Below are 27,306 nucleotides of genomic sequence, written 5' to 3'. Positions count from 1 at the left end.
TCCATTCTACTTTTCATGGAACTCTTTTCTTCATTGGACTTTTTGTGCCACTTTTCCCAGTTGACCATTTTTCCTTTTTAAACTATTATTTTCTCTTTGCATTACTTTAATTTCTTTTTTCCTATTTTTATCTGACCTGTCTTATTTTTTAATTCCTTTTTGAGTTCTTTCAGTGCCTGAGACCAATTTCCATTTTTCTTTAAAGTTTTGCATTGTGGTTGCTTGGATCTCATATTCCCCTTTTGACTCTGTCTCATGTGTTGTCACCATAGAAATTTTCTAGAGTTGGGTGTTTCTTTTCCTGGTTGCTCATTTTCCTAGCCTTTTTTTTAGCATGTGCACTGGGAGTTTTGAAAGCTACTGATTCAGTCTACTCTGCTGATGTCTTGTACTCTGAATTATTTTGCCTCATAGCTAGGTCTTCACCACAGAGAAGGCTTGAAAAGGCCAAGTGCTATGGACTTCTGGACCTCACTAAAGGCTGGTGCCTGGGCCTGGGACTTCAAGGGGTTGGTCTGGGATGCTCTGTTGTTGGAAGTATAGATTGGTCCCAGGATCTCTAAGTTGGCCTATGCCCAGGCTTGCAACCTGGTACAGTAGGTGTGAAGGGTGGTTTGCTGTCATTTCTCTGTGTGCAGTTTTGCTTCTGGTTCCTTCTTGTTCCATGAAAATCAACCTTTCAAGTTGTGTTCAACAGGAGAGCCCCATTGCTCCATCTTACTGTTGGTTTTTGACTTCTGTCATTTTGAGGCACTTTTTAAAAAAAATAATATTTTATTTGATCATTTCCAAGCAATTATTCATTAAAAACAAAGATCATTTACTTTTCCTCCCCCCTACCCCCCATAGCCGATGCATGATTCCACTCGGTGTCACATGTGTTCTTGATTTGAACCCATTTCCATGTTGTCAATATTTGCATTAGAGTGTTCATTTAGAGTCTCTCCTCTGTCATGTCCCCTCAACCGCTGTAGTCAGGCAGTTGCTTTTCCTCGGTGTTTCCATTCCCACAGTTTATCCTTTGCTTATGAATAGTGTTTTTTTCTCCTAGATCCCTGCAGATTGTTCAGGGACATTACACCACCACTAATGGAGAAGTCCATTACATTCGATTATACCACAGTGTATTAGTTTCTGTGTACAATGCTCTCCTGGTTCTGCTCCTCTCGCTCTGCATCACTTCCTGGAGGTTGTTCCAGTCTCCATGGAATTCCTCCACTTTATTATTCCTTTTAGCACAATAGTATTCCATCACCAACATATACCACAATTTGCTCAGCCATTCCCCAATTGATGGGCATCCCCTCGTTTTCCAGTTTTTGGCCACCACAAAGAGCGTAGCTATGAATATTTTTGTACAAGTCTTTTTGTCCATTATCTCTTTAGGGTACAGACCCAGCAGTGCTATGGCTGGATCAAAGGGTAGACATGCTTTTGTCGCCCTTTGGGCATAGTTCCAAATTGCCCTCCAGAATGGTTGGATCAGTTCACAACTTCACCAGCAATGAATTAATGTCCCTACTTTGCCACATCCCCTCCAGCATTCATTACTTTCCTTTGCTATCATGCTAGCCAGTCTGCTTGGTGTGAGGTGATACCTCAGAGTTGTTTTTATTTGCATTTCTCTGATTATAAGAGATTTAGAACACTTCTTCATGTGCTTATTAATAGTTTTGATTTCTTTATCTGAGAACTGCCTATCCATGTCCCTTGCCCATTTATCAATTGGTAGAATGGCTTGATTTTTCATACAATTGATTTAGCTCTTTATAAATTTGAGTAATTAAACCTTTGTCAGAGGTTTCTATGAAGATTTTTTCCCAATTTGTTGCTTCCATTCTGATTTTAGTTACATTGGTTTTGTTTGTACAAAAGCTTTTTAGTTTGATGTAGTCAAAATTATTTATTTTACATTTTGTGATTCTTTCTATGTCTTGCTTGGTTTTAAAGCCTTTCCCCTCCCAAAGGTCTGACATGTATACTATTCTGTGTTTACCCAATTTACTTATGGTTTCCTTCTTTATGTTTAAGTCACTCACCCATTTTGAATTTATCTTGGTGTAGGGTGTGAGGTGTTGATCTATTCCTAGTCTCTCCCACACTATCTTCCAATTTTCCCAGCAGTTTTTATCGAATAGTGGATTTTTGTCCCAAAAGCTGGGATCTTTGGGTTTATCGTATACTGTCTTGCTGAGGTCGCTTTCCCCCAGTCTATTCCACTGATCTTCCTTTCTGTTTCTTAGCCAGTACCAAATTGTTTTGATGACTGCTGCTTTGTAATATAGTTTGAGGTCTGGGACTGCAAGGCCCCCATCATATGTGTTTTTTTTTCATTATTTCCCTGGATATCCTTGATCTTTTGTTCTTCCAAATGAACTTTGTTATGGTTTTTTCTAAATCAGTGAAGAAGTATTTTGGTAGTTCAATGGGTATGGCACTAAATAGATAAATAAGTTTGGGTAGGATGGTCATTTTTATTATATTTGCTCGTCCTATCCATGAGCAGTTAATGTTTTTCCATTTGCTCAAGTCTAGTTTTAGTTGTGTGGAGAGTGTTTTCTAGTTGTGTTCATATAGTTCCTGTGTTTGTCTTGGGAGGTAGATTCCTAGGTATTTTATTTTGTCTAAGGTGATTTTGAATGGGATTTCTCTTTCTAGTTCTTGCTGCTGAGCTGTGTTGGAGATATATAGAAAAGCTGATGACTTATGTGGGTTTATTTTGTATCCTTCAACTTTGCTAAAGTTGTTGATTATTTCAATTAGCTTTTTGGTTGAATCTCTAGGATTCTTTAAGTAGACCATCATGTCATCCGCAAAGAGTGATAACTTGGTCTCCTCCTTGCCTATTTTGATGCCTTCAATTTCTTTTTCTTCTCTAATTGCTACTGCTAGTGTTTCTAGTACAATGTCAAATAGTAGAGGTGATAATGGGCATCCTTGTTTCACTCCTGATCTTATTGGGAATGCATCTATTTTATCCCCATTGCAGATGATATTAGCTGATGGTTTTAGATATATACTGTTTATTATTTTTAGGAATGGCCCTTCTATTCCTATGCTTTCTAGTGCTTTTAATAGGAATGGGTGTTGTATTTTATCAAATGCTTTTTCTGCGTCTATTGAGATAATCATGTGGTTCTTGCTGGTTTGCTTGTTGATGTGGTCAATTATGTGGATGGTTTTCCTAATATTGAACCAGCCCTGCATTCCTGGTATAAATCCTACTTGATCATGGTGGATGACCCTTCTGATCACTTGCTGTAGTCTTTTTGCTAGTATCCTATTTAAGATTTTTGCATCTATATTCATTAGGGAGATTGGTCTGTAGTTTTCTTTCTCTGTTTTTGACCTGCCTGGTTTTGGAATCAGTACTATGTTTGTGTCGTAAAAGGAGTTTGGTAGAACTCCCTCTTTGCTTATTATGTCAAATAGTTTGTATAGTATTGGGATTAACTGTTCTCTGAATGTTTGATAGAATTCACTGGTGAATCCATCAGGCCCTGGGGATTTTTTCTTAGGAAATTCTTTGATGGCTTGTTGGATCTTATTTTCTGATACAGGATTATTTAAGAATTCTATTTCCTCTTCTGTTAGTCTAGGCAGTTTGTATTTTTGTATATATTCATCCATATCACCTAAATTGGTGTATTTATTGCCATATAATTGGGCAAAGTAATTTCTAATGATTGCCTTAATTTCCTCTTCATTGGAGGTGATGTCCCCCTTTTCATCTTTGATGCTGTTAATTTGCTTTTCTTCTTTCCTTTTTTTAATTAGATTGACCAGTACTTTTTCTATTTTGTTTGTTTTTTCAAAGTACCAGCTTCTTGTCTTACTTATTAAATCAATAGTTCTATCACTTTCGATTTTATTAATTTCTCCCTTAAGTTTTAGGATTTCTAGTTTGGTTTTCTGCTGGGGTTTTTTAATTTGATCGCTTTCGAGTTTTTTTATTTGCATTTCCAATTGATTGATCTCTGCTGTCCCTAGTTTGTTGATATAAGCATTCAGGGATATGAATTTACCTCTGATTACTGCTTTGGCTGCATCCCAAAAGGTTTGAAAGGATGTTTCACCACTGTCATTTTCCTCGATAAAATTATTAATTGTTTATATGATTTCTTCTCTAACTAAACAATTTTGGAGTATCATATTGTTTAATTTCCAATTAGTTTTAGATTTGGTTTTCCATGTACCTTTACTAATCATTATTTTTATTGCCTTGTGATCTGAGAAGGCTGCATTTATTATTTCTACTTTTCTGCATTTGTGTGCTATGTTTCTGTGACCTAATGTATGGTCAATTTTTGTGAATGTGCCATGTGGTGCTGAGAAGAAGGTGTATTACTTTTTATCCCTACTTATTTTTCTCCATATGTCTATTAATTCTAATTTTTCTAAGATTTCATTCACTTCTTTCACCTCTTTCTTATTTATTTTTTGGTGTGATTTATCTAAATTTGATAATGGTTGGTTTAAGTCTCCCACTAATATGGTTTTAATGTCTATTTCTTCCTTCAATTCTCCTAGTTTCTCCATTAGAAATTTGGGTGCTATATTATTTGGTGCATACATGTTGATTAGTGATATTTCCTCATTATCTAAAGTCCCTTTTAACAAAATATAATTACCTTCCCTATCCCTTTTGATCAGGTCTGTTTTTGCTTTGGCTTTATCAGATATCATGATTACCATTCCTCCCTTCTTTCTGTCAGTTGAGGCCCAGAAGGTCTTACTCCATCCTTTAATTCTGACCTTGTGGGTGTCAACCCGCCTCATGTGTGTTTCTTGAAGTCAACATATGGTAGGGTTTTGGATTCTAATCCATTCTGCTATTCGTCTACATTTTATGGGTGAGTTCATCCCATTCACGTTCAAAGGTATGACTGTCATTTGTGGACTCCCTGGCATTTTGATATACTTCCCTGGTTCTAACCTTTTCTTCTTCGGCTCTACCTTTTAGTCCAGTGATTTACTTTAAATTGGTCCCCCTTGTCCCCTCCCTTGATATGTTTCCCTTTTTAGTCCCTCCCTTTTTGTTCCCTCCCCTTCCCCCCCTCTCTTTCCCTTCCCTTTTTTTTCCCCTCTCCTCCTCCCCCCCTTGGTTTTCCCTTCTCCCTACCCTTGTTGGGTAAGATAGAATTCAAGATCCCAATGGATCTGGATGTTTTTACCTCTCAGAGTTGATTTCCCTGAGAGTAAGGTTTAAGTAAAAACTCTCTTCCTCTCCTTCTTATAGGAGTTTTCCTCCCCTCCCCTTCCCATGTGAATCTTTGTGTGAGAAAGATTATTCTATTTGGTCTTTCTTTTCCCCCTATTTACACATTACATTTCCCCCCACATGTTAGTATACATAGATTGATATAAAAATGTAGTCCTTATAGAAGAGAGTTTGAGTAAAAGAAGAAGATAACATTTTTCTCCTTTTCCCTTTCCATCATATTTACCTTTTCAGGTATTCCATGCTCTTTGTTTTTCGATATCGAACTTTCCACAGAGCTCTGGTCTTTCCTTGCAAAAAGTTGGAAATCTTCTATTTTGTTGAATGCCCATACTTTCCCTTGGAAGTATATAGTCAGTTTTGCTGGATAGCTGATTCTTGGTTGAAGACCCAGCTCTCTTGCCTTTCTGAAGATCATGTTCCATGCCTTACGATCATTTAGAGTAGAACTTGCAAAGTCTTGTGTGACCCTGATTGGCATTCCTTTATATCTAAATTGTCTTTTTCTGGCTTCTTGTAGTAGTTTTTCTTTTGTTTGAGAGTTTTGGAATTTGGCAATTACATTCCTGGGAGTTGTCTTTTGGGGGTTTAGTATAAAGGGTGTTCTGTGAGCTCTGTCAGTGGCTGTATTGCCCCCTTGTTCTAGAATCTCTGGGCAATTTTCTTTGATTATCTCTTGTATTAAGATGTCGAGTTTGGTGTTTATTTCTGGCTTTTCTTGAAGTCCAATTATTCTTAAATTATCTCTTCTCCCTCTATTTTTCCAAATCTGTCACTTTGTCAGTGAGATATTTTATGTTCTCTTCTAATTTCTTGGTCTTTTGGCTTTGCTTTATTAGTTCTTGCTTTAAAGCCTGGTTTTCTTTTACAGTTTGGTCAAACTGGTTTTGTAGATGCGTGAATTTCTTTTGCATTATTTCCCCCTTTTCCTCCCAGAAGGCTTCCATCTTTTTGATCATTCCAGATTCAGATTCTTCATGGGTTTGTGGAGAGTTTCTATTTCCTTTGGAAGGTTTTGGATCATTTGCTTGTGTTTCCTCTTCTATCTCCTCTGTGTTTTGTATTTTTGCTCCATAAAATGTGTGCAAAGTCACCCCCTTCTTCTTGTTTTGTTTTGTTTTTTTTTAATTTTGGGACTTTTGTGCTTCTGTGGAGTTTGCCATCTCTATCTGAGTGGGGGGAACTAGCTTTCCTTATCTCTGTCTGGCGTTCAGAGGTTTTAGCCCTTGGCAGATTGTCCGTTCTATGCAGTTGTTGTTCTGTCTTCCCGGGAAGCCAGGAGTTGCTGGTGTGTCCCTGTTAATGCCCTCTTCTCCTCGGCACCCTCCTGATGCTTCTCTGTTGCCTTACTTCCACGCTCTAAGCCTAGCTTGGCCCTTGTTCCTGTGCCTTACCTGGCCAGATGAGCCTGCTCTGTGAGGGGGGAGGGGCCGCGGCTTCCTGGAGCTCTGAGGGCTCCTAATGAGATTAGCTTTCCCTGGGTTGAATTTAGTATTCCTTGAGGCGGGGACTTTTTTCATGAGACTCCGATGGAAGGGTCCAGCCAGGGGGTTACAAGCTCCCCCCTCTCTCTCTGTTTCCCTGCTGTCTGGGTGCCCCCTTGACTGGGTTAGGTTGTTTTCAGGATGTGGCCTTCAAAATAGCCGGCTCCTGAGGCCCTTTTGCCAGCCCTGAGGGTTGCTGTTGTTTCAGAAGACCCTGCTCTCTGAGGGGGAGGGGCCACGGCTTCCCGGAGCTCTGAGGGCCCCTCCCAGGGGGTTAAGAGCTCCCCCGTCTCTCTCTGTTTCCCTGCTGTCTGGGTTCCCCCTCGACTGGGTCAGGTTGTTTTCAGGATGTGGCCTTCAGAATAGCAGGCCATGGGGCTCTGAGGTTGCCTCTGCTGCCTTGGACTTGGACTCGGCGCTCTGGGTTGGGGTGGGATGGGTCCTAGGACCTTCCTTCTGCCTACCCCTTAGGTCTGAGTGGTCTCAGGTTCTGGCTTTTGGGGGGGGGGGGCGTTCCTTTTGATCCAGGTCCAGGTCCAGGAGGAGGACTCCCGGGGTCTATGCTGTTGATCGTTTTGAATTTCGGTGCCCTAGGAGCATTCGGTTTGAGATCGGTAAGGAAGGGTTTCAGGAAGTCTGAACTTTAGCTTTCTCTAAGTCGCCATCTTGACCGGAAGCTCTGGATTCTTTTGAGGCACTTTTTAAAGATTGATTTGGAAGGATTGTCAGAGTGGTTTCAGCTCTTGCTGCTACTAAGCTGCCATCTTTGCTCCACCTCACCTCTTTCCCACCTAACATTTCATTAAATTGTTTCAAGAATTATTTTAGAATTTGTATGACTTGGTTGCTTTGAGACCAATTTGGGTGCTAGGAAAGAACAGTTATCTTTTCTTGGCACATAAAAAAGTGGTAGGTCAATAAAATTCTTTTGAATTAAAAAAATAATCTAAGTATGTAATTATATAGTAATAATAATAACAATGGCTTTCACATAGTATTTTAAAGCTTGCGAAGTATTATATGTATGCTAACTCATTTGGTCTTCACAGCAAATGTGTGAGGTGGTACTCTATTTCCATTTTGAAGATGAGGAAACTGAGGCTGAAAGCAGTTAAGTGACTTGCTCAGGATCACACAGTGTTTGCATGGCATTTGAATTCAAGTTTTCTTGATTCTAGGGCTAACACTGAGCTCCCTAGCTGCCTATGATAAGTGTGGTGGTGCATGGTAAGGCTTATCTAATCATTAAGAATGAGTGTTTGTCATCTTCTGGGAAATGAAGAAGAGAAAACAAGTTGGGGCAATTGTATTTTTTAGGTGGGGTAAGCAACAGAGACACACCTTTTAATCTTCTAATTGGTTGCTGCTCAGGGTTCTCTAACTCCCATCTCTCACATGATAATCCCAGGAGGTTGGAATCTGGGCCACACTGGGCCACTGAGATTCCCACTAGCTCACAACACAAGAAGTTTAAAGTTCTCTAGCAGGTCATGGCTTTTTTTTTTTTTTAATAATGACATTAAGAAGCCAAACACCTTGCTTGGGAAATAAAATGATTTTTGACTTGGAATTTCTTGAATAAATCTTGTTTTATGAAGTATTTTATATTATAAAAGCAATTAAAAGCTACTCTTTTCTTTTCCTTATAGGGAGATGAGGACCATATAGTTAGTTTATGTTATGAGATCATTCGTGATGGCTATTCAGTCCTAATATTCTGTCCATCCAAGAACTGGTGTGAGAAACTGGCGAATATCATAGCCCATGAGTTCTGCGATCTTCAACGTCAAGCAGAGGGTGAGTTACAGACAGTGGAAATTAGCCGGAAGCTGAAAGCTGGTGTGCTGCACACCTGTGCTCCCAGGAGATGGCCGTCCTCCCTCTCTGTCTTGTTGACATCCAGCACACCCCAGGTCAGGCATGTCCTTCTAGCTGGGAGAGTTTATGGGTGTTCCAGGGTTCTTGTTTGGACTCAGGAGCTACAGGCAGTAGTGACACTAATGTAAGTGAAAGCCCTAAAAAAATTACAATTTGGGTCACACCTAGCCCATATTACTTACAGTGTTTGATCTATGGTTCTGTTAAGAAACGGTAAACTGTGTAAGTGCTAAGTTATACACCATCAGTCATAATTAGTATAGCAAACAAATTTGCCTAACTGCTTTTTTGAAGAGAATGTGCAATCCAGGGGATTGTGTATTAGACGAATGATTGTTGTGTCATAAAAAGATTTCAATAATAAGAATTTGTAAACTGCAATGTATAAACTGGAAAAGTGGGTGTGCTCTTTATTAGTTAACAAATCGTAATTAATGGTTATCATTTAGTGGTTTAAGGTTTGCAAAACACTTCAATATATCATCTCATTTTTTAAGGATCTTTTGTTTATCTTTTCAGGTAACATGCCTTTTTTTTTTTAAAACATTATTTTATTTGGTCATTTTCAAACATTATTCATTGGAAACTGAGATCATTTTCTTTTCCTCCCCCCCTCCCGCCACCCCTCCCCTAGACGATGCGCGAGTCCACTGGGTATCCCATGTGTCCTTGATCCGAACCCATCTCCATGTTGTTGGTGTTTGCACCAGAGTGTTCATTTAGAGTCTCTCCTCAGACATGTCCCCTCCACCCTTGTAGTCAAGCAGTTGGAAGCGTAAATTGTATCAAAACAAATGAACCAATAAAAATGCAAAATAACAGGGAAACAGAAAAGAGGCATCTCAGGAGTAAAGGATGTTTGGGTTCCAGAGCTGAGCCACAGTCCACTATGCAGCTCATGCTGCTAGGGAGGAAGGAATCGCATGAAAAGGGGGCAGGAATAGGCTATGAGTCTGAGACTTTTTCTTATTTGGCACATTATTTTTCAATGTGTGAGAAAATGTTACTAAGGTGTTCCAGTCCTTTGATCCTGTGATCTCACAGTACTGGGTTTATCCTTTAAAGGAGTCGGTGTAAGAGAGGTCTCATATATTTCAAAATATTATGAATAGTACTATTTACAATAGCAAAAAAAAAAAGAGAGAGAGACAAATGATGTATTCATCTAATGGCTGAACATTTAGTCCATAACAAAATGCCAGCTGCTTTGTTGCTTATTACCACTTAAAAAGCTGCCAATCAATATAGAGGATGCTTTTAAATGGATTAATGCAAATTGAAAGATTTTTGGGAAAAGATTATTGTTTTCACAAGATTTTTTACAATGGAAAACTCCTATAGAACGTTCTTCCCCTGCACATAAAATAGATTTTTAATGGAATACAATGCTGAAATTCAGTCATTAACACCACGCCTGCATTTCAAGCATACTTCAGGAAACTATTGCTTTGACCTCTTCTGTTACAATATTAAAAGTAATTACATAATTTGTAATAGTCATGTGCAAGAACCCATATATAGAGACTAAATATGGTTAAATATGAAATCCATTTCAAAGTATATGTTGGCTATCAGTTGCAAACTGTTAATAATGTGCTTTCCACAAAAATAATCCATTTCTTGCATACATTTATACTTTGGGGGCAAGAGATTATTAATGAGATGCCTAAAGAGGCTGCAGCTCAGCTGTAGCCACATTTCAAATGAAGAAGAAATTTACTGGACAGTTTCTTAGAAGATGACTCTGATTCTGCTATAGTTCAGAAACGATATAGGCAGCGTTACTGAGCAATCTTGGGGATCACTTTTTCATATCTGTGTAAGTTTTTCAAAAGCAGATTGAGAACAATTGTGAATGTTCTTGTGATGTTTGATGATTATAGTTTAAGATTTTTTTTTTGGTAATAGTAGGTAGCAGAAACAACTGAATAGTTCTGACTCCTAACTCAGTCACCATTGCATTCAGTTCCTAATCTTTCTGTTCTCTTTCCTGTCCACGCTACTTGATGATACTTAAAGTGTTATATAAATGAGCTATCATCATCATAATTATTATTAGTCTTTGATGAATTGTCATATCCTTGAATTACTCCTACCTTGTTCAGGAAAAAAAATTCAAATTTTCTTTTTTTTTTATCATTAACGTTTAAGCTCAACTTAATGTTATTTTTGGTTGCAAACTGGTTTCCTTTGCTTTTTCTACTCCAGTTTTTTTCTTGCAATTTTCTTGAGTGAATTGTACAACTAAGACTTGCTTTCCCCTTGCTATGTGAAGGGTCGACTTAGGACATTTTGCCAGGATTTTTTTTTGCCAGGATTATTATTTAAGTGAGTTGAATCTTTGGGCTTCTCTCTAGAATCTGTTTTTTTTTTTTTAACTTATAATATATCTAGAATTTTTTGTGTGTGATTTCTTGAAGTATTGCATTCAGATTTTTTATTTCATTGTGTTTTTCTTGAAAGCTTATATTATTTTTTCTTTTTCTTTCTTTCTTTATTTTTAAACCCTTACCTTCCATCTTGGAGTCAATACTGTGTATCCTATGTCTTAAAGTCACCACATCCCCATTCCGTCCTATTTCAGGTACTTCTCTTAGAGGAAACAGGCCTCTAGTTGAATTTTGTACCTATGGGTCAGTTTGACAAGGACAGGTTTCTCTAGGAGGACAAGATCTCCCTTGCATTGGAATTTGGTTTTCTGTAGGAGAAGGAACATGAGAAACTGGGATTGCATGGGAAGGGTTTTGGGGATTAAATTCAGTCAAGATTTGCACTGCATGAGAGAAGCAGTCTGTTAACTGGGCTATAGGGAAGGTGTTTTCCGACTCTATTTCAGGGAAGGAAATTTCCTCATTCAAAGGTTCAGAAACAGGTCTGTTTCTGGTAGAGTGGTTGTTTGCCAATTGATCCTGTAAGAAACTTTTTAGATCTTCTAATTGGGCTTGCATTTTATCCTCAATTTTTCCTATTTTATCATCTCTAAATATAGTATTGAGGATTACAAAAATGACAGTACCTATTAATATAAAAATTTGGAGGTATCCTGCATTCCTCAATGCCCCTACTTCTTCAGCTGCCATATAATTGTCAAAGAATGTAGTACTCATTTTTATATATATATTTTGTAATTTCACAAAACACATGGGGAGCAGGGCAAAGCAACAAACTTTCCACAGGGTTTTTTTTTTCCTAATCCAGGAAGTTGTTCCTTAAGGGAAAGGATATTTAGAAACAGCTCTTCCAGCCAGGACTTTAGAGTCCTGTTGCTGAGATTTAAAACAGCTGTTTTCTGTCTATCAGAGTCACACAGCTGGGAAGTATCCGAGGTCCGATTTGAACCCAGGACCTTCTGTCTCTAGGGCTGGCTCTCAATCTGCTGAGCTACCCAGCTGTCCCTTAAGATTAAAGGGAAGAAAAAGAAAAAAACTGCTGATTCCAATTTAACTTAAGGAGAAAAGAGAAAAGAGAAAAAGTTTTTTATACTCACGTGTTCTAGCAGCTGTGTCTTTAAGCCACGTTTTTTGTTAAAAAAAGAGGGACTAAGTGGTGAGACGGTATAGTAAAAAAGCAAGGAATTTCAGAAGTTTTATTGAGAGGATTCTTTAGACTCCCGTGTGGTCAACCACAATGTTACAAGGAAATCACTTTTAAAAGACTGATATATATTAATTTAAGGTCGCCAAGGAATTCAGCTATGTAATTCCTAAATGAAAACTCAAGTCAGCAGTCAATCTTTTATGGAGTTTAATTACAATAGGAGGAAGAAAGGAATTAGAGATAGAGAGAGAGAAAAAGGGAGAGAAGGGAATAGGGCTTAAATACCCTTTCTGTTTAGGCTGGGCCAAAAGGCCCAAACCCTTAGATAGCTGGGACAAAGAAAAGAGATCAGTCCCTATTACTCACGTGACCAAAATGGAGAAACAGTCTCCGGGGCCCCCACCTTCAGCTTCCTTCCGAGCAAGCTTCTCAGAGCACACTCCCACCACTCCGACAAACTCCTCAACCACCACCCACCAGTCTTCAGACCCCCCTATCCTTAAGGAAACCATCCAAGTTCCCTCCCCTCAGTCCTCACATCCACCAATCACCTGTCCATCAATTTCCCTGTGCCAATGGAGGCTCTAGCTTAACCCAGGACCGCCCAGAGGTCTCTGGCTTTTGTACATGTCTGTTGAAGGTCATATTTTCAAATAATTAAATCTTTGATCCTTTGCTACAGCCTTTTCTAAATCCTGTTAACCTGAGTAGGGTAGAGATTGGAATAATTAAATTTTGATCTAGGCTGCAGCCCTTACTCAATCCTGTTAGGACTGAATAGGGTGGAGATTGATTCCAAGTATCTCCATTGTATCAATTCTAAAATCAATCATGACTCAAAGAAATTCCTGTTCTATGCTTAAGCATAGGTCAAAGTCCTTTCCATTGTTCAGCAAAAGGTTTCTGTCCTAAAGTAATCTTAAAAAGGGAAGGAGAAGGAACCTCCCATGCCAATGGGATTCACATTCCAATAGAGTTCCCACTATCAATAGGAAATTTTTCAAGTATGAAATTTCCCAATGGTGAAATTTCCAACATTTATAATTCTAAGAAATTTTGAGGTTTACACAAGGCAGAAGATGATAAGGGCTAGGCAATAGGGGTCAGGTGACTTGCTCAGGGTCACACAGCTGGGAAGTGTCTGAGGCCAGATTTGAACCTACGATCTCCCGTCTCTAGGCCTGACTCTCAATCCACTGAGCCACCCAGCTGCCTCCATTGAAAGCTTATATTATTCTTAGCTTGTCTTGGTGCATTCTGTCTTGAAGAAAAGTTACATTGTGCTTATAGAATTCTCAGGTTTTCTTCTATCTTAACTTTGACTTCCATTCTTTTGATTTTGATTTTTTAAAAAATCTCTGCATTTTTGAGTGCTAATTTTACTGTTTTCTTTTTGATAGAATCTACTGTTTTAAAAATATCTTTTTTATTTGTGTTTTTTAATTATTCTTTTGGATCTCTAATTTCTTTCCTAATTTCCATCTGCATTTCTTCCTTCATAGTTTTATTAATCTTCTAATCATTCTGGAAGTTCTGAATGGCTCAGTTATAATTCCTTCCAATTTTCTTGTAATATCATCTCTGTATTCTGGAGATCTTGCATTGCTTTTAAAAAATTCCATGGTAATTCCATAGTTTCCATTGGGGAGGTAAGTAGTGCATATGGACAGAAAGCTATGCCTGAAGTCAGAAAGACTCATTTTCTTGAGTTCAAATCTGGCCTCTGACACTTACTAGCTGTGTGTCCATGGGCAAGTCATTTGGCCCTATTTGCCTCAGTTTCCCCATCTGTAAATTGAGCTTGAGAAGGACGTGGTAAACTACTCTAGTATCTTTGCCAAGAAAACCCCAAATGGGGTTACACAAGGGTCAGACATAACTGAAATGACTGAACAAAAATTTGTTATTTATCCTGAGGCTTCTTCTTGGTCATTTATTCTTTTTTCCCCCACTCTTTTTGTTCTTTTTTTGTGAATTCCTTTCTCCTAGCCCTACTTTTTGTTGTTTTACTTACTTTAGACCACTTCTGCTATGTAGTAATGATAAAGGGAATCAGGATGTATAGCTTGATCATAAGGGTATGTCACCTAGTGGATGGGAGAGAAAGTAATGGTTTACTTTATACTTGCTAGTTAAAGTCTCTTTTAAATTGTTTTCTGAAAGCATTGGCAAAGCCACCTGAACTTCACCCCATTACATTGGACCACAAGGGACTCGCGGAAGTGGTGGACCAGTTAAAACGCTTGCCTTCTGGCCTGGACTCTGTCCTGCAACAAACTGTGCCATGGGGCGTGGCATTTCACCATGCAGGTAGGCAGCTACAAAGAGGATCAGACGTCATTACAACGGAGTCTGAGTTCTTTAAAGAGATCTTATTTGATGATGTTGGCATTTTTCTGACATATTCATTTACATTTGATTTATAGTTAGCCATACTGTGCTCAGAGAAGTCATAAGGGATTGTGTCATCCTAGGGATAAAAATAAAAAATTAGCACATGAAAATCCATATAATTATAGGACTATTAACTGGGTCAGAAGACATGAACTGACTTGGAGTTTAGAGCTGGTTAGACTGAGGAAGTGACTTCTAAAGGAGTTGCCTTTCTGTTCTTTTGATCCTTTGGGAGTTCATATGAAAGCCTCAATGGTCATTCTTTGTTTTTTGATGTTTTGGAATTTCTTTGATTATTTTAGATGTTTTAAAAATCCAAAATGAAATAAACTTTAATTCATTTTCACTTAAAATATGTGTATTTTGCTTATCATTTAGCACATTGGAAAGGGAGAAAAGTTTACAGTGTTGCATAAAAATAGACTGTCAAAACATCAAAAAAATTGGGAGCTAATGACAGATTGGCTGACTGTGTTTCTCGTGTAAGTCAGTTGAGCATCTTTGATTCCTTAATTACCAGGTTTTAGCATTTCCGAAATTTTAAAGTGGTTATCCAAGGATTTAATTTTGATATGCTTATAGCTGTGTCCACGTTCCTTACTGAACATTCATAGAAATCTGTCTTTGCAGGTCTCACTTTTGAGGAGAGGGATATTATTGAAGGAGCATTTCGTCAGGGCCTTCTTCGTGTTTTAGCAGCAACGTCTACACTTTCTTCTGGAGTGAATTTGCCTGCCCGCCGTGTGATTATCCGGACTCCAGTCTTTAATGGTCAATGTCTTGATATTCTCACTTATAAGCAGATGGCTGGTCGGGCAGGAAGGAAAGGTGTAGATACAATAGGTAAGTAGAATATAGTAATGTTGGCTAAGAATGTGGCCAATCTAGTTATGTGAGAAAATTGTGTATTAGTTATTATTGTTAGTTATATTATTATTAGTTGCTAATTATAAGGGATATTTTTGGTCATCAGCATACTTATGCATATGGGTTCCTCCATGACGTTTTTAAATAAATAAAGTAAAATATAAAGAATATTATATTATAATTATACTATAAAGGAAACTAAAAGTTACGTGACGAAAATTTATCACACTAAGACAGAACTCCAAGCTAAATAATGGACTTATTGAGAGGAGGCCAACCTCACGACAAAGCTGGACCCTGGTCCTATACAGGACCAGAGATCCCAAGCCTTAGGAGATGGTGTTTTTATGGAGAGAAATCTTAGGACATAGTAACAGTGATACAAAATTAGGGAAAGATGCTGAAATCTTTGACACAGACGGTTCATTAGGGATGCAACTGCTGATTAAGGAAGTGATTGTAAAAGATCACTTTGGGTGGCCCCTTATTATTGCTGACCTTTTAAAGGCTTTTACCCTCTTGGAGTCTTTTACTGACAATTTTAGGAGTCCGCAGTTTAGAGACACAAGAGGGCCCTCCTCCTGGTGACCGTCTTGGGCTTTCACCCAAAGCACACGTCCACCCTTTGACCATCTTGTGCTCGCACCCAAAGCAGAGCTCCGCCTCTTGACAGTCTTGTGCTTGCACCCATGGCAGGGTGTGGTGGGCTTGGTAGTAACTTTTTGGTTATAGGCCTGAGGTCAAAAGGATGTAAACCAGATTTGATACCACCCTAAACTGTAACTTTCTTAGCTAATCCTTACCATTTTTATAAAGCAAATATACCGCTTTGGCTATTCACTCAAAACTAAGGATTAAATTATCAATAATCGTCATAAGGACTAATACTACTATAATCATTAAAGGGGGCGGGGGGCTTCCCACTCACAGTTAGTGAAAATCATGATGTAATTTTTTCCCATCCAAGTTCATAAATCCTCTAAAATGGACCCCATGTTGGCTGTGGACCCCCCACGGAGTCCTGCCACAATAAAGGAATACCTTTCAAAGGCACTGGAGACAGCTCTCCGCTGGGATGGAGTCAGTGGAATCCAGGACCGCTCAGCTGGGCTGCTTTTCCTTTCCTTTCTAAAGAAGATACCTTTTGTTCACTTCTCTATCGTTTCTCAGTCAGGCATTCCAGACCAAAGCCCAGCACTGTACTGTAGCCTCTAACTGGCTCCAGTGAAAGTGGAGAGGCGGTGCGGGGTCTCGTGCTGAAGGGGTTAAATAGCAGGCCGAGGAGGTGATAGTTGCCGCTGGAGACCCTAGGACGCCTCCGCAGTGTACTGGAGGTCCTGGGACGGCCCGATTGGCATTTCAGTGAAATCGCTTTGACCGCTCTGTGGCAGAGGGATGGGAGTGGGGAGAAGCCCAGGCAGGGAAACCCGGGAGGCCATCAGTGGTGGAGACGGGCGCTGGCAAGGGTCTGAGTGGGGCGGCGGCTGTGCGCTTAAAGAGCCGGAGGCGGGTTGGTGGGCCAGAGGGAGGAGGGGTGGGCACTGACCGAAGCCGAGAGCCTGCGAGAGAGGCGGGCCTGGAAATGAGGAGGCCCGCTTGGAACGAGAGCGCTGGAGAGGGCGCCAGGCTTTGGGTGAGGCGGGGAGCGTGGCCGGGGCTCAGGAGAAAGAGCCGAGCTGGACGTATGCACCGGGGAATCCTCAGCCCGGAGAGAAGAATCACACCCACCGGAGCGAGCGGGGTGAGCCGCGATAAGAGGACCAGCTGAGGGCCCAGCAGAAGAGCCAGGAAGAAGTCATTTGAAGATCCAGAGAGCAGCGCTCACTAGTGTCGCCAGCACAGGAAGGACCAGGAGGAGGAGGTCTGACCAGAGGCTCCAGGACTAGAAAATGAAGTCCCTGGTGACCCAGAGGATAGCTGGTGGGGGGCAGCGGATGGACGAGGGAGACGGGTGGCGGCAAGTGCAGGCCGCACGCAGCGCAGCAGGGCCAGAGGAAGGTGCTGCAGAGTGAGCAGCTGGTGGCGGGAAGACTGGGACTGAGCCACGGTTAAAAGGCTTACCGTTGGCAGGGAAGAAGGGCTTCTCTCCGAAAAGATGAGAATCTGTTAAAAGGGATGAAGAAGGTATCTCTAGAAACCGCCATTCCGTAAAGCAGGAGGGAATTTGGAGAAGCCGTTGTAGAGCACACGAGGGGAATTAGTGGGAGAAGGAAAGGATCATTACATATTAAAAAGCAAATGAAAATTCTTGTTGGCTATTTTGTAGAAATACGAGTGGACTCGGACACCTTTCTACTGTTTTTTCTTTGTAGGTGAGAGTATTTTAGTCTGCAAGAAGTCAGAGAAATCCAAAGGCATTTCTCTACTCCAGGGCTCCCTCAAACCTGTGTGCAGCAGCCTGCAGAGAAGAGAGGGAGGAGAGACAACAGCCAGCATGATACGGGCTATTCTGGAGGTCAGGGAGTTTTGTTTTGTCCCTACGGTGAAGTAAAAGAACTTCCAGGAGTCAAACTTTTTATGTATTTGTATAGAAAAATAATGTATTGATGGATTTTTGCTTTACTTAGATCTCTTCTGTCATTGGATAGCTGTCCCCTAGAGCTTTACACAGCATTCCATTTTTCTGTTTCTAATTATTAGCCACAGCCCTAAATACATAGTGAATGGAAATGGACATGACTGTTAGGCCATAGAAGGTTTGATTAAACTGTAATGCAGCCGGGTCCCCAAAAGACTGAGTATCAGAATCAGGGGGCCCCAATCTCTCTCTGAATTAACTTCTTCTTTGTAGACACAGAATCAGAACTTTTAAGCATCCAGAATCATGCATTATAACATTCAAAAGGGGAAGACAAGATAATTAATTGTTAGTCACTTATTATCTTTAAGATTTAGGACAATAAACCCATCTTTAATATATTTTGCTAGTGTAGTGGTTATTCTTTAGTTATTTTAGCCGTGTCTGACTCTTTGTGTCTCACTGGAATGGTTTGCCATTTCCTTCTCCAGTTCATTTTACAGATGAGGAAACTAAGACAGAGGTGAATGGCCCAGGATCACACTGTTATTAAATGTTTGAGACTAGATTTGAACTCAGAAGTCTTCCTGTCTTTAGGCCCAACTTTTCCAACTCTCCATCTAGTATACCACCTAACTGTCCGATGCTTTTTGTTTGTACCAGAATTTTATAAACTCTCTTATTCAGATGGTAACCATTTGTTTTTGGACAGAAAAAAAATACTAGCTTTAAAGACATTTTCATTTTTTCAAGTTGTCAGTTGGAATAAGAATAATCCTGCTGGTTTTGACAATCAGATCCTGGAGAGTTTTTGACAAAATGAGTTTATTACCTTTTGTTTTATGTGCCCTTTATCTTTTTATTTCACGATAAGTAATATTTTTCCATTTTTCCCCATTTATTAGATAATAGTTGGTGGAGTTGCCAATACACCAAAAGATGTACAGATTTATGCTTCTTGTACTTTTTTGGCTGCGAGTCTGAAAATGGAAAAACAGAAAAGTTTGAAAGGGGAAAAGCAGAAAATCCGACAGGAACAGCATGGAGCAATTGAAGCCTGTGTGATGTGGCTGCTCGAGAATGAATTCATTCAGGTTTCAGAAGCTAATGGTGAAACAAAAGGTAGAAATGGCATTTCTATTTTAGTTTGCTTGCTCATCTTCTCCATGGACACTTAGAGATTAAACTTTTGGAAATAAGTAGGAATTGGATTGTAAAGGGACAAAGGAGACTATCAAGTAGCAAAATCACATAATTAAAACTTATGATTTCTGGATAATAAAAAGCTTTCTTTAGTTTTTCCCCCATGATGTTGAAAAGTCAAGCCTTCAATAATTTGTTTTTTTCTTTATATATTAATAACTGGCAATTTCCTATTCCTATTGCCGAATTTTGTAAACTGTTATTAGAGTGACAAACACTGAATAAAAGGAAATACAGAGGACTTTTCTTTGAAAAATTATTAGGAGGAAGCTGACAGTGGCTTGGCACTATTTGTGTCACTTTGATTGAAAAAAAAAATCATTTGTTTTTATATAATCTAAGCAGTTCCTATTGATCCAGTGAATATTCAAAGGGGCATAGAATTAGCTCCTCTTGGGATGTTTGCTGGAGAAGTCTTAGCAAGTCAGAGGACAGTATTAGGAACCATTTGCAAGCTAAATTGTTGCTCTTCTTCAAAGGAAAATATTAGGGACATAAATGGGAATTAAAATAATCTGAAGTTATATTTTCAGTTACAAGAATCATAGATTCAAAGTCAAAAGAGACTTCAGATGGTAGCTGTGGTTGCATACTACCATTTACTACTCTGTGCGCTGTGTGAACCACACATGAATTGAGCCTCTGTACTGATCTAACACTTAGTGGTCAGTTCAGTGCATTCATATACTTTTCAGTTTGGAATTTTTCTTTTCCTCTTCACAAAAAAGTCCTGGATGAGGCTTTATTAATAATTACTTATTATTTGTTTAAGGGTAAATTAATATTTTTTACATCTCCTTGTTACTCCATAAGCTTTTGCTTGAAATAGTACAAGGGCTGGACAACATGTTCATCTGACAAGAATTTATGGCCTATTTTAGTTCTGTTAGATTCTTCACGATGTGCTCATAGTCTTTTTGAATTCTCTGTAGAACGCGATGCTTCATCTTTGGAATTTAATATTTGCTTTTCTTTTAGAAAAAGTATATCATCCCACTCACCTTGGTTCAGCCACTCTGTCTTCGTCTCTTTCTCCAACTGAGGCCTTGGATATTTTTGCTGACCTCCAGAGAGCAATGAAAGGCTTTGTTTTAGAGAATGACCTGCATATTGTCTATCTGGTAGGTTTCCTGTTTTGCTTTCTAGATCCTTAAGCATATTGGCAGAAGGAAATACATATATACACACATGTGTACTTGTGGCCTCGATTTCTGTTTGAGTTTGACGTCGCTGCCATTCACAAAAAATAGTGTTCTGATCGTGACAAGCTGCCAAGGGAAGTTTAAGGAGGAAGAAAGCACTTTAGCGAGAAACGTTGGAGTAGGTTTCATGGAGGCCGTGGCATCCGAGGAAAAATCTAAGAGGACTATTATTTTTTACCTTGGGGTATTGCTATAATGGAGTTTCCACTAACTGAAATGGGTCTATTGGAAAGGGAAGCTAGTTTGTGGGGAAATATGTGTTTATTTAGATGAACATTGAGTTTAAGGTGACATTTGGCTATTTACATGAGCACTATTCGGCTACATCCATTCATTCAGTAGATATGCTGTATTACTACTATGAGCCTTGTGCTCTACGAGATGCTGTGGGCCTTTTAAAAAGTGGAAAGTTTTCTCCTACTTCATCTGTATAGCTTATTTATAAACTGACTTCACATTTATGTCTGCAATTGCCTCAATAGCCTTTTGTGATAGTCTCCTAAAAGTCCACAAGATGGGGATGTTTCCTTAGGAAAATAAAATACTACTATCTTGGAATAGAATCACAAAAGGAGGGATTCTTTGTTTTCCTCATTCTACCTTTCAAAAATAGGAAAGACCTTCTTTTTCCTTCTGAAAATGAAGAAAATTGTAGGTTTTGCCAACATTTGTTTGTGTAACCTTTTGTTAAGATTTTTAAAAACCTTTTTTGGGAAAATTTACTCATCTGTATTACTGAAACATTGGCTGGAGTTTTTCTTCTCCAAAACAAGTCCAATGGGGTTTTTTGTGCTTTTGTTTGTTTTAAGCAAACATCATAGGTTTGTAGTCACTTTCTTATTGTACCAAATGATTGTATTCATTAAATATTTAGTGAATTCATTCATTTGATAGGCAAAATGACTACTACATGTGTTGGGCTGCATATTGGGGATATAAAGAAAAGGAGATTTTGAGGCTACCAGGAGAATGAACTTTTCTTCAGAGCCACAGCACCAACATCTTTTCTCCTCCAGAGAAGCCAATTGCCTGTCAGCCAGGAACTGCCTTCTCAGAGCTCTGGAATGTTGGCCTGTAGGATCTCCTGCTTTGTAGCAAAGCTAATCTTATAATTTTATAATCCTTACAACACAAGGAATTTCAAATGTAGACAAATTAATCATTAGAATTGCATTTTCAGCATTATTAAGGGTCGTTTGTACAGGTCATATAATGTAGTTTGCTTTAAGGCCAATAGTACTTTTCAGATTTGTTTTTTTTCCTCTAATTTTGATAGCAGATGGAGGTCTATAATCTAGTGGTTTGTTGCAACTAGATTTTTAATTTTTCCTGATAGGAGTGGAATTTCCAAGTTCAATGACCCTTGATAGTTTTAATCAGGACACGTAAAGTCCTTTGGTGGTTACTTCTGAATCTATTTCTTTTTTCTAAAATAAGGATGGAGATGCCTTTTTTCTCTGAAGACTGGATAAAGCCTCTTTTTCTATTCTTCATCAGTCACTGCACTAATGATGCCAACCTGAATATAATCTCCTCCCGTTGGGCTGTTGTAGTTCTATCAATCAGAGCAGAAGCTGACTGATTCTCAGATTATAATTAGATAGATTTGGGCACAAAGGTAGATATATAATCTCATGAAGAGGAATACTACTTCTTTTGGGAAAGATCTGTGACTTTCCCAGGTCACACAGAAAGGGAGTATCAGAGGCTTGATTGGAATCCAGGACCTCCTGTTTCTAAGGCCTGACTCTGACCACTGAACCACCTAGCTGCCCCTCCAATGCTGCTCTTGTCCCTCAGGTGATAGAGGTCTTTCTCTGACTGTCTTGGGCAGATATCAAGGGGGCCTGCTTGGCTGTTTTCCCTCACTCTCTTACTATGTGAATCTCTTCTTGTTAAGGTATACCTGTTATAAGTTAGTTTTTATCCTAGGCAGGTTTTTTTTTTGGTTGTTTGCTTTGTTTTTGTACTTTTTAAACTTTATTTTTCTTGGTTTTCTCTCCTTTCTTTCTTTCCCTCCTTTCATCAGTCTCTCCTAGGCAAGTTTTAAGTGATATTCTGTAGCTTACAAATGCCTGCTCTATGGATTTCAATTGTTGTTGAAGTAACTTGTATTTTTAATTGTTTGGAAAATGTGGTATTTTCTGACTTGAAGTCTTATACCAAGCGTTACTGGAAGAAAGAATGCGTAAAAATTGTTTCAGAGAGAATACTATTAAAAGCACTGTTCAGTTTTCCAAAGGCAATCTCATCTCTTTAATCAACCGCCAAACCTTTATTAACTTTGTCTCACTTGGGCTAGTCACTGGGATTGCAAAGGAAAAATGAGTGTCTCTGCCTTCAGGGCTTATTTATATAGGATCCAGGAAGACACACTATACTAAAAGGACACAAAAGAGGCCCTATCATGGGAAGGCACCAGCCCCTGGAGGGGTGGGGAGGGGCTTTATGTAGAAGATGGAGCCCAGGCCGAGTCTTGAAGGAAAGGGTCCAGGAATTCTGAGAGGTGAAGATGAGCAAAGAATGCACCCAGGCCTAACCAAGGCACAAGATCAAGTGTCAGGAGAGAAGTGATAAAAGGCCTTCTGGGTGCCCACAGATCCTGGAAGGGCGCTGAGCACAATACTGTGTATTGGTTCCAAGGCAGAAGAGCAGTAAGGGCTAGGCAATGGGGGTCAAGTGACTTGCCCAGGGTCACACAGCTGGGAAGTGTCTGAGGCCAGATTTGAACCTAGGACCTCCCATCTGTAGGCCTGGCTCTCCATCCACTGAGCAACTTAAATAGCTTGAAAATTGGTGTCTTAATATCCTTAAAACTGTTTTACTATTAGCTCTGACCTTCTCACTATGGTCTTGGTCTTTAGCTGCTCTTTCATGCTTTGTTTTCTATGCATTCTTTCTACTTCTACTCATGTGACATTGACAACTGTCATGTTAACCTAAATGTAGTATTTCCATTGTCATTGATAGAGAAAATTTGTTACACAAACTGACAGTTTCCCCCCTCATTTTTTTGTTGGCTTATTTTGAATTTCATCAGTAAATGCTTTTAGGATCTGGATCTCTCACCAATCTACATTTTTACTTCTGAGACTTCTTGATGCTTTATAAGACAATGCTATGATGATCATCTTCTGTAAGATTTTACAGATAAGCTTATTGTCCAAACTGTGATCTCCCAGTTCTTTTTGTTGCAGTGATTGATTTAGACCAGTCCTTAGGAAACAGAGATGGACTATGTTGATTTTGTTACTTTTCATTTCCCATTTTTCATCATCGGTAGTTTACTAAATAGGTCAGGTTAAAATTGCATTAATTACATGCTTGTGTCTTTTATTCTTCTAACTTGGTACAGATTTATATCTCTGTCCTAATAAGATAATAGTGTGACTGCCCAGAAACAGCTGATTCAACCAGGATTCCAATATTGGTCACCATTCACTTTTCATCTGTTAGCAAACATAATTGATGTCATGCTGGCCACACATATGCTTAGTACAGGTAATCAAAAACCATCATAGCTAATCACTCATATAAGCATTGTAGTCAAATACCATTCCAATTGCAGAAGTTATATGTACTTGAAAATATATTTAGCCTTCAAAATACCAGTGTTTGCAAGTTTATCAAAGATTTATTTTTATCCACATACCATCTCACTCATATATATTGTGTGATGAATAGTTTTTTCTATAAATTATAGAATACCTTTTGGTAATTTTTAAAAATTAAGTTTAGTTACAAGCTAGTTAAAATAAAATGCCATATGTTTATAAATTTACATGCATGGTATTATGTCATAATCAACTCTTTGAGTATCTCATAATTGGAATTATTCTTGTCATGATTATTTCTCAGGTAGTTATCACCCCTAATAAATTCAAATTATTTATATTTGTATTTGGAATTTGTCATTGTACCTTGTGGGGTTTTCCTTAATGGACTTCCCTGACCAGCAGGGTCCCACAAGGGAAGGGGCTCACCTTTGTGATGGGACCCGAGGAGAGGTAGGAACCGAGAACCAGGGTGGAAATGAAAGACAAGGACAAATCAGTGATTGGATAGGGCAGGCAACCCCTATGATTTTCCTTAAGGCGGAAAATGAGGATAATGGAATACAAGGTGGTTGAGGAGATTAAGATAGAGAATGCAGGCCGAGATGGTTCCAGCCTCGGGGAAGGAGAAGGTCAAGAAGAGAGAGACATAGTCATTGAGGAGCCCAGTGGAGCTCCATGGAAGGGAGAAAGGCCAAGAGGAAGTTCATGGGATTGCCTCTGAATTTATTCATGTCCTGCTTGGGCGGTACTCCCAAGGACGTAGTAACCACATCACAAAGTATAGACAATTAAGATTGGGTGGCAAGGTAGAGGGAACACCTTTTGGGCGTGTAGGACCTAACCACGCTTTCCCGGGCTGGTCTCCGAACATGTTAATGGACTTGTGTTGGGCAATAGGTCTCGTGATCAGGTCAAGGTTACCTTCACAAAGCTTATCGGTAAAGCCTCATGCTTGGAGACACAGTAGTAATACAGTCATCTATATTTCATAGATGTGAATATGCTTGGGATGCTACATATCCCCCTTTTTTTTTTTTAAATGAAAGGTGGTTGATATAGAAATGTGAACAAAATCAAAATTATAAAAATCATGTAGCATCACCAATTGATGCTTCAAGTGATTAAAAATAGATATTCAATAAATATTGCCAAAGACTTGGCTGAAAAAAGTAAGTGTGATTATCAACAATAATAAAATCTTCCTCTTTGCTCATAAAGATTATTGCAAAGATAAAATGTGTTCTTAATACTAAACAATCAAAATCAAAGATAAAAATTTTCATAAACGATTAAAAATAATGACAAAAGTAATGAGAAAATAGTTTTCACTCTGATTGTCCTGAATTATTGAGGTAGTAGTCCCATAGAACATAGGACGGGTGCATTAGATTATTGCCCACACACAGTTAGGATTACAAGAAGTTGCCAGTGCTTTTGTAGCAAGATAAAAGATGACTGCATCTGGATATGAAGGGGAATTTCCTTTTTCTCCCTTGTACTGATTATGCATTTTAGGGATACACCCGCCTAGATGCCTGCCACATGGCAATATGGTTGGATTTTGATACCCGAGCCACCTGTGAATGAGGGTGTCAAGCACCGTGTCCCAGGACCTCCAACCTCAGCAGCCCACATATATCCATCTCTTATGGAATATATGCTTGTGTGTGTGGCTTTGGCTATCCGGCCCATTGAGGTGTCCTTTGCATTCCCTTTTTATGCAATCAGTGATGGTTTTCCAGGATAGTCACCTGCAACTTTAACAATTGCTGTCATGTTCTTGTAATCTGATGCTGTTGGGTACATATCAAGAGAAATATTGGCACCTTCATTGCTCAGGATTAGAGTGTTAAAAGTACTTGAAATATTTTTCAAAATATAAGAGAAAAATGAAAACAACATAGTATAATCAAAATATTCAGCGAAAATAAAGTGAGAGCATCAAATCAAAATTGCTCAAAAGGATTAAAATGATATAAAAATGGTATGAAAATGTTCTTAAAAATACTTTCTGTCTTATCCCCCCCTTTTTTTTTTTAAATAGCATACCAAAGATATTAGCATCTTTTACATTTTTCAAACAGTAGTGCAAACATTAATACAAATATCAATTTTGCCATAAATATAACATTTTGATTTGTTGAAGACATAATAAAAATGAAGCTAATGAAATGACTTTGTACATTCTGGCTGCATATTTCTTATATGAGCCTTATTTAAATCTCTGCTATAAATGAATTAATCAATATAATAACCCAGAATATAACATAACCAATGTTTGCAAAATTCATTCCACCAAACCAATGTTTCGAGTGATAGAAGCTTGAGTTGCTTTCTATGTAGAAGCAATTTCTACAGTTACTTGATCATACAGAGTTTGATGTAACTTATTTTTCCTAGGTGTAAATGAATAATATTCAATGTACTTTTTCTACAAGCTTATTAGTGCCAAAATTTTTCTTATTTTCAATACATACTCCAAAAAAGAGAAACTTAGTGTATACTTTGCCTTTGCTCCATGTATGTATGTAATAACCTATTCCATCTAGGAGGTTCAAAAACTGCGCGTCCACAGAGATTGTCCAACCTAGGCTTTACTTTCATGTACCAGAACGTCTTCCGGTATCTGAAGTGGAAGTTAATATACCCCGAATCCAGCGGCCGTCTGAATTCTGGGACTGGTGTTAGAGAGCAAGAAAGAGTTTCCATAAAGATATTAATCCAAAAGATGGAGTTTTAGGAGTAGTGATCAACAATGATGTTAACATTTAACTACAGCAATGGCAGTTGGCACATAATGTCTACATAGATTTTGTCAGGAATATAATCTACACATAGATGTAGATGATCAATTTTCAATAACATTGGTTCCTAATTAAAAATTTCTAAAGTGCATTTTGCCTGATATCTCATCCCTTTTTTAAGAGTGACATCAGGACCATCTGTGCATTAAACATTCCTGTTCAACATCTCTTGCATTGAACATAATTCTTGTATTCATGAATGAAAAATTTCTATCTCCTGTCCTTTGGAGAGTCATACCAATGTCTATACCCTTATTGATAGACCAATTTTTTACAATACAAGGAGTTTTACAATGCATACAAAATAAATTTCCTTTTGACATATATAACAGATATCCGAAATGAAAGATATACATTAGTGTTTGAACAATTATAGCTGTTTCGATGTAGATCCCATGATAAAGTCTTTGGAGTGTGGGATCCATCTGATGTCATAAATACATGAGTGGGGTTTAGTCCATACAAGTTGACATGCTTGATATTGGTTTAGTTATAAAAGACCAATGGATGTCAGCATGATAATTGTCCTTCAGTAGAATAGTAAATGTCATTAAAAGTAGTGTAATGTCAGTGTTTGGTTTTTATAGTCACCAATAATGGTTTCTTGCCGCTTGCTTGGTATGCAATCAGCTGGCCTCATA

The 27,306-nt window shown here is 38.7% G+C and overlaps 1 protein-coding gene across 3 annotated transcripts in view; it reads left to right on the top strand.

Moving 5' to 3' along the window:
- POLQ (DNA polymerase theta) overlaps positions 1–27,306 on the top strand; it is a 141,434-nt gene that overhangs the window by 32,394 nt on the left and 81,734 nt on the right. For all 3 annotated transcript variants that reach the window (XR_008911118.1, XR_008911119.1, XM_007493754.3), the window contains exons 7-12: positions 8,355–8,502; positions 14,284–14,430; positions 15,145–15,357; positions 17,694–17,836; positions 18,805–19,021; positions 20,081–20,223. Coding sequence is in view for 1 of the 3 variants with exons in the window: in XM_007493754.3 (XP_007493816.2) it covers positions 8,355–8,502; positions 14,284–14,430; positions 15,145–15,357; positions 17,694–17,836; positions 18,805–19,021; positions 20,081–20,223 (1,011 nt within the window). In the remaining 2 variants the exon portion in view is untranslated. The remainder of the gene's footprint in view (positions 1–8,354; positions 8,503–14,283; positions 14,431–15,144; positions 15,358–17,693; positions 17,837–18,804; positions 19,022–20,080; positions 20,224–27,306) is intronic.

The sequence above is a fragment of the Monodelphis domestica genome, chromosome 4 (assembly GCF_027887165.1).
Source record: "Monodelphis domestica isolate mMonDom1 chromosome 4, mMonDom1.pri, whole genome shotgun sequence".
Classification (NCBI taxonomy): Eukaryota; Metazoa; Chordata; class Mammalia; order Didelphimorphia; family Didelphidae; genus Monodelphis; species Monodelphis domestica.
Note: the sequence above shows the minus strand (reverse complement) of the source record. Positions and strands in the feature narration are given on the sequence as shown.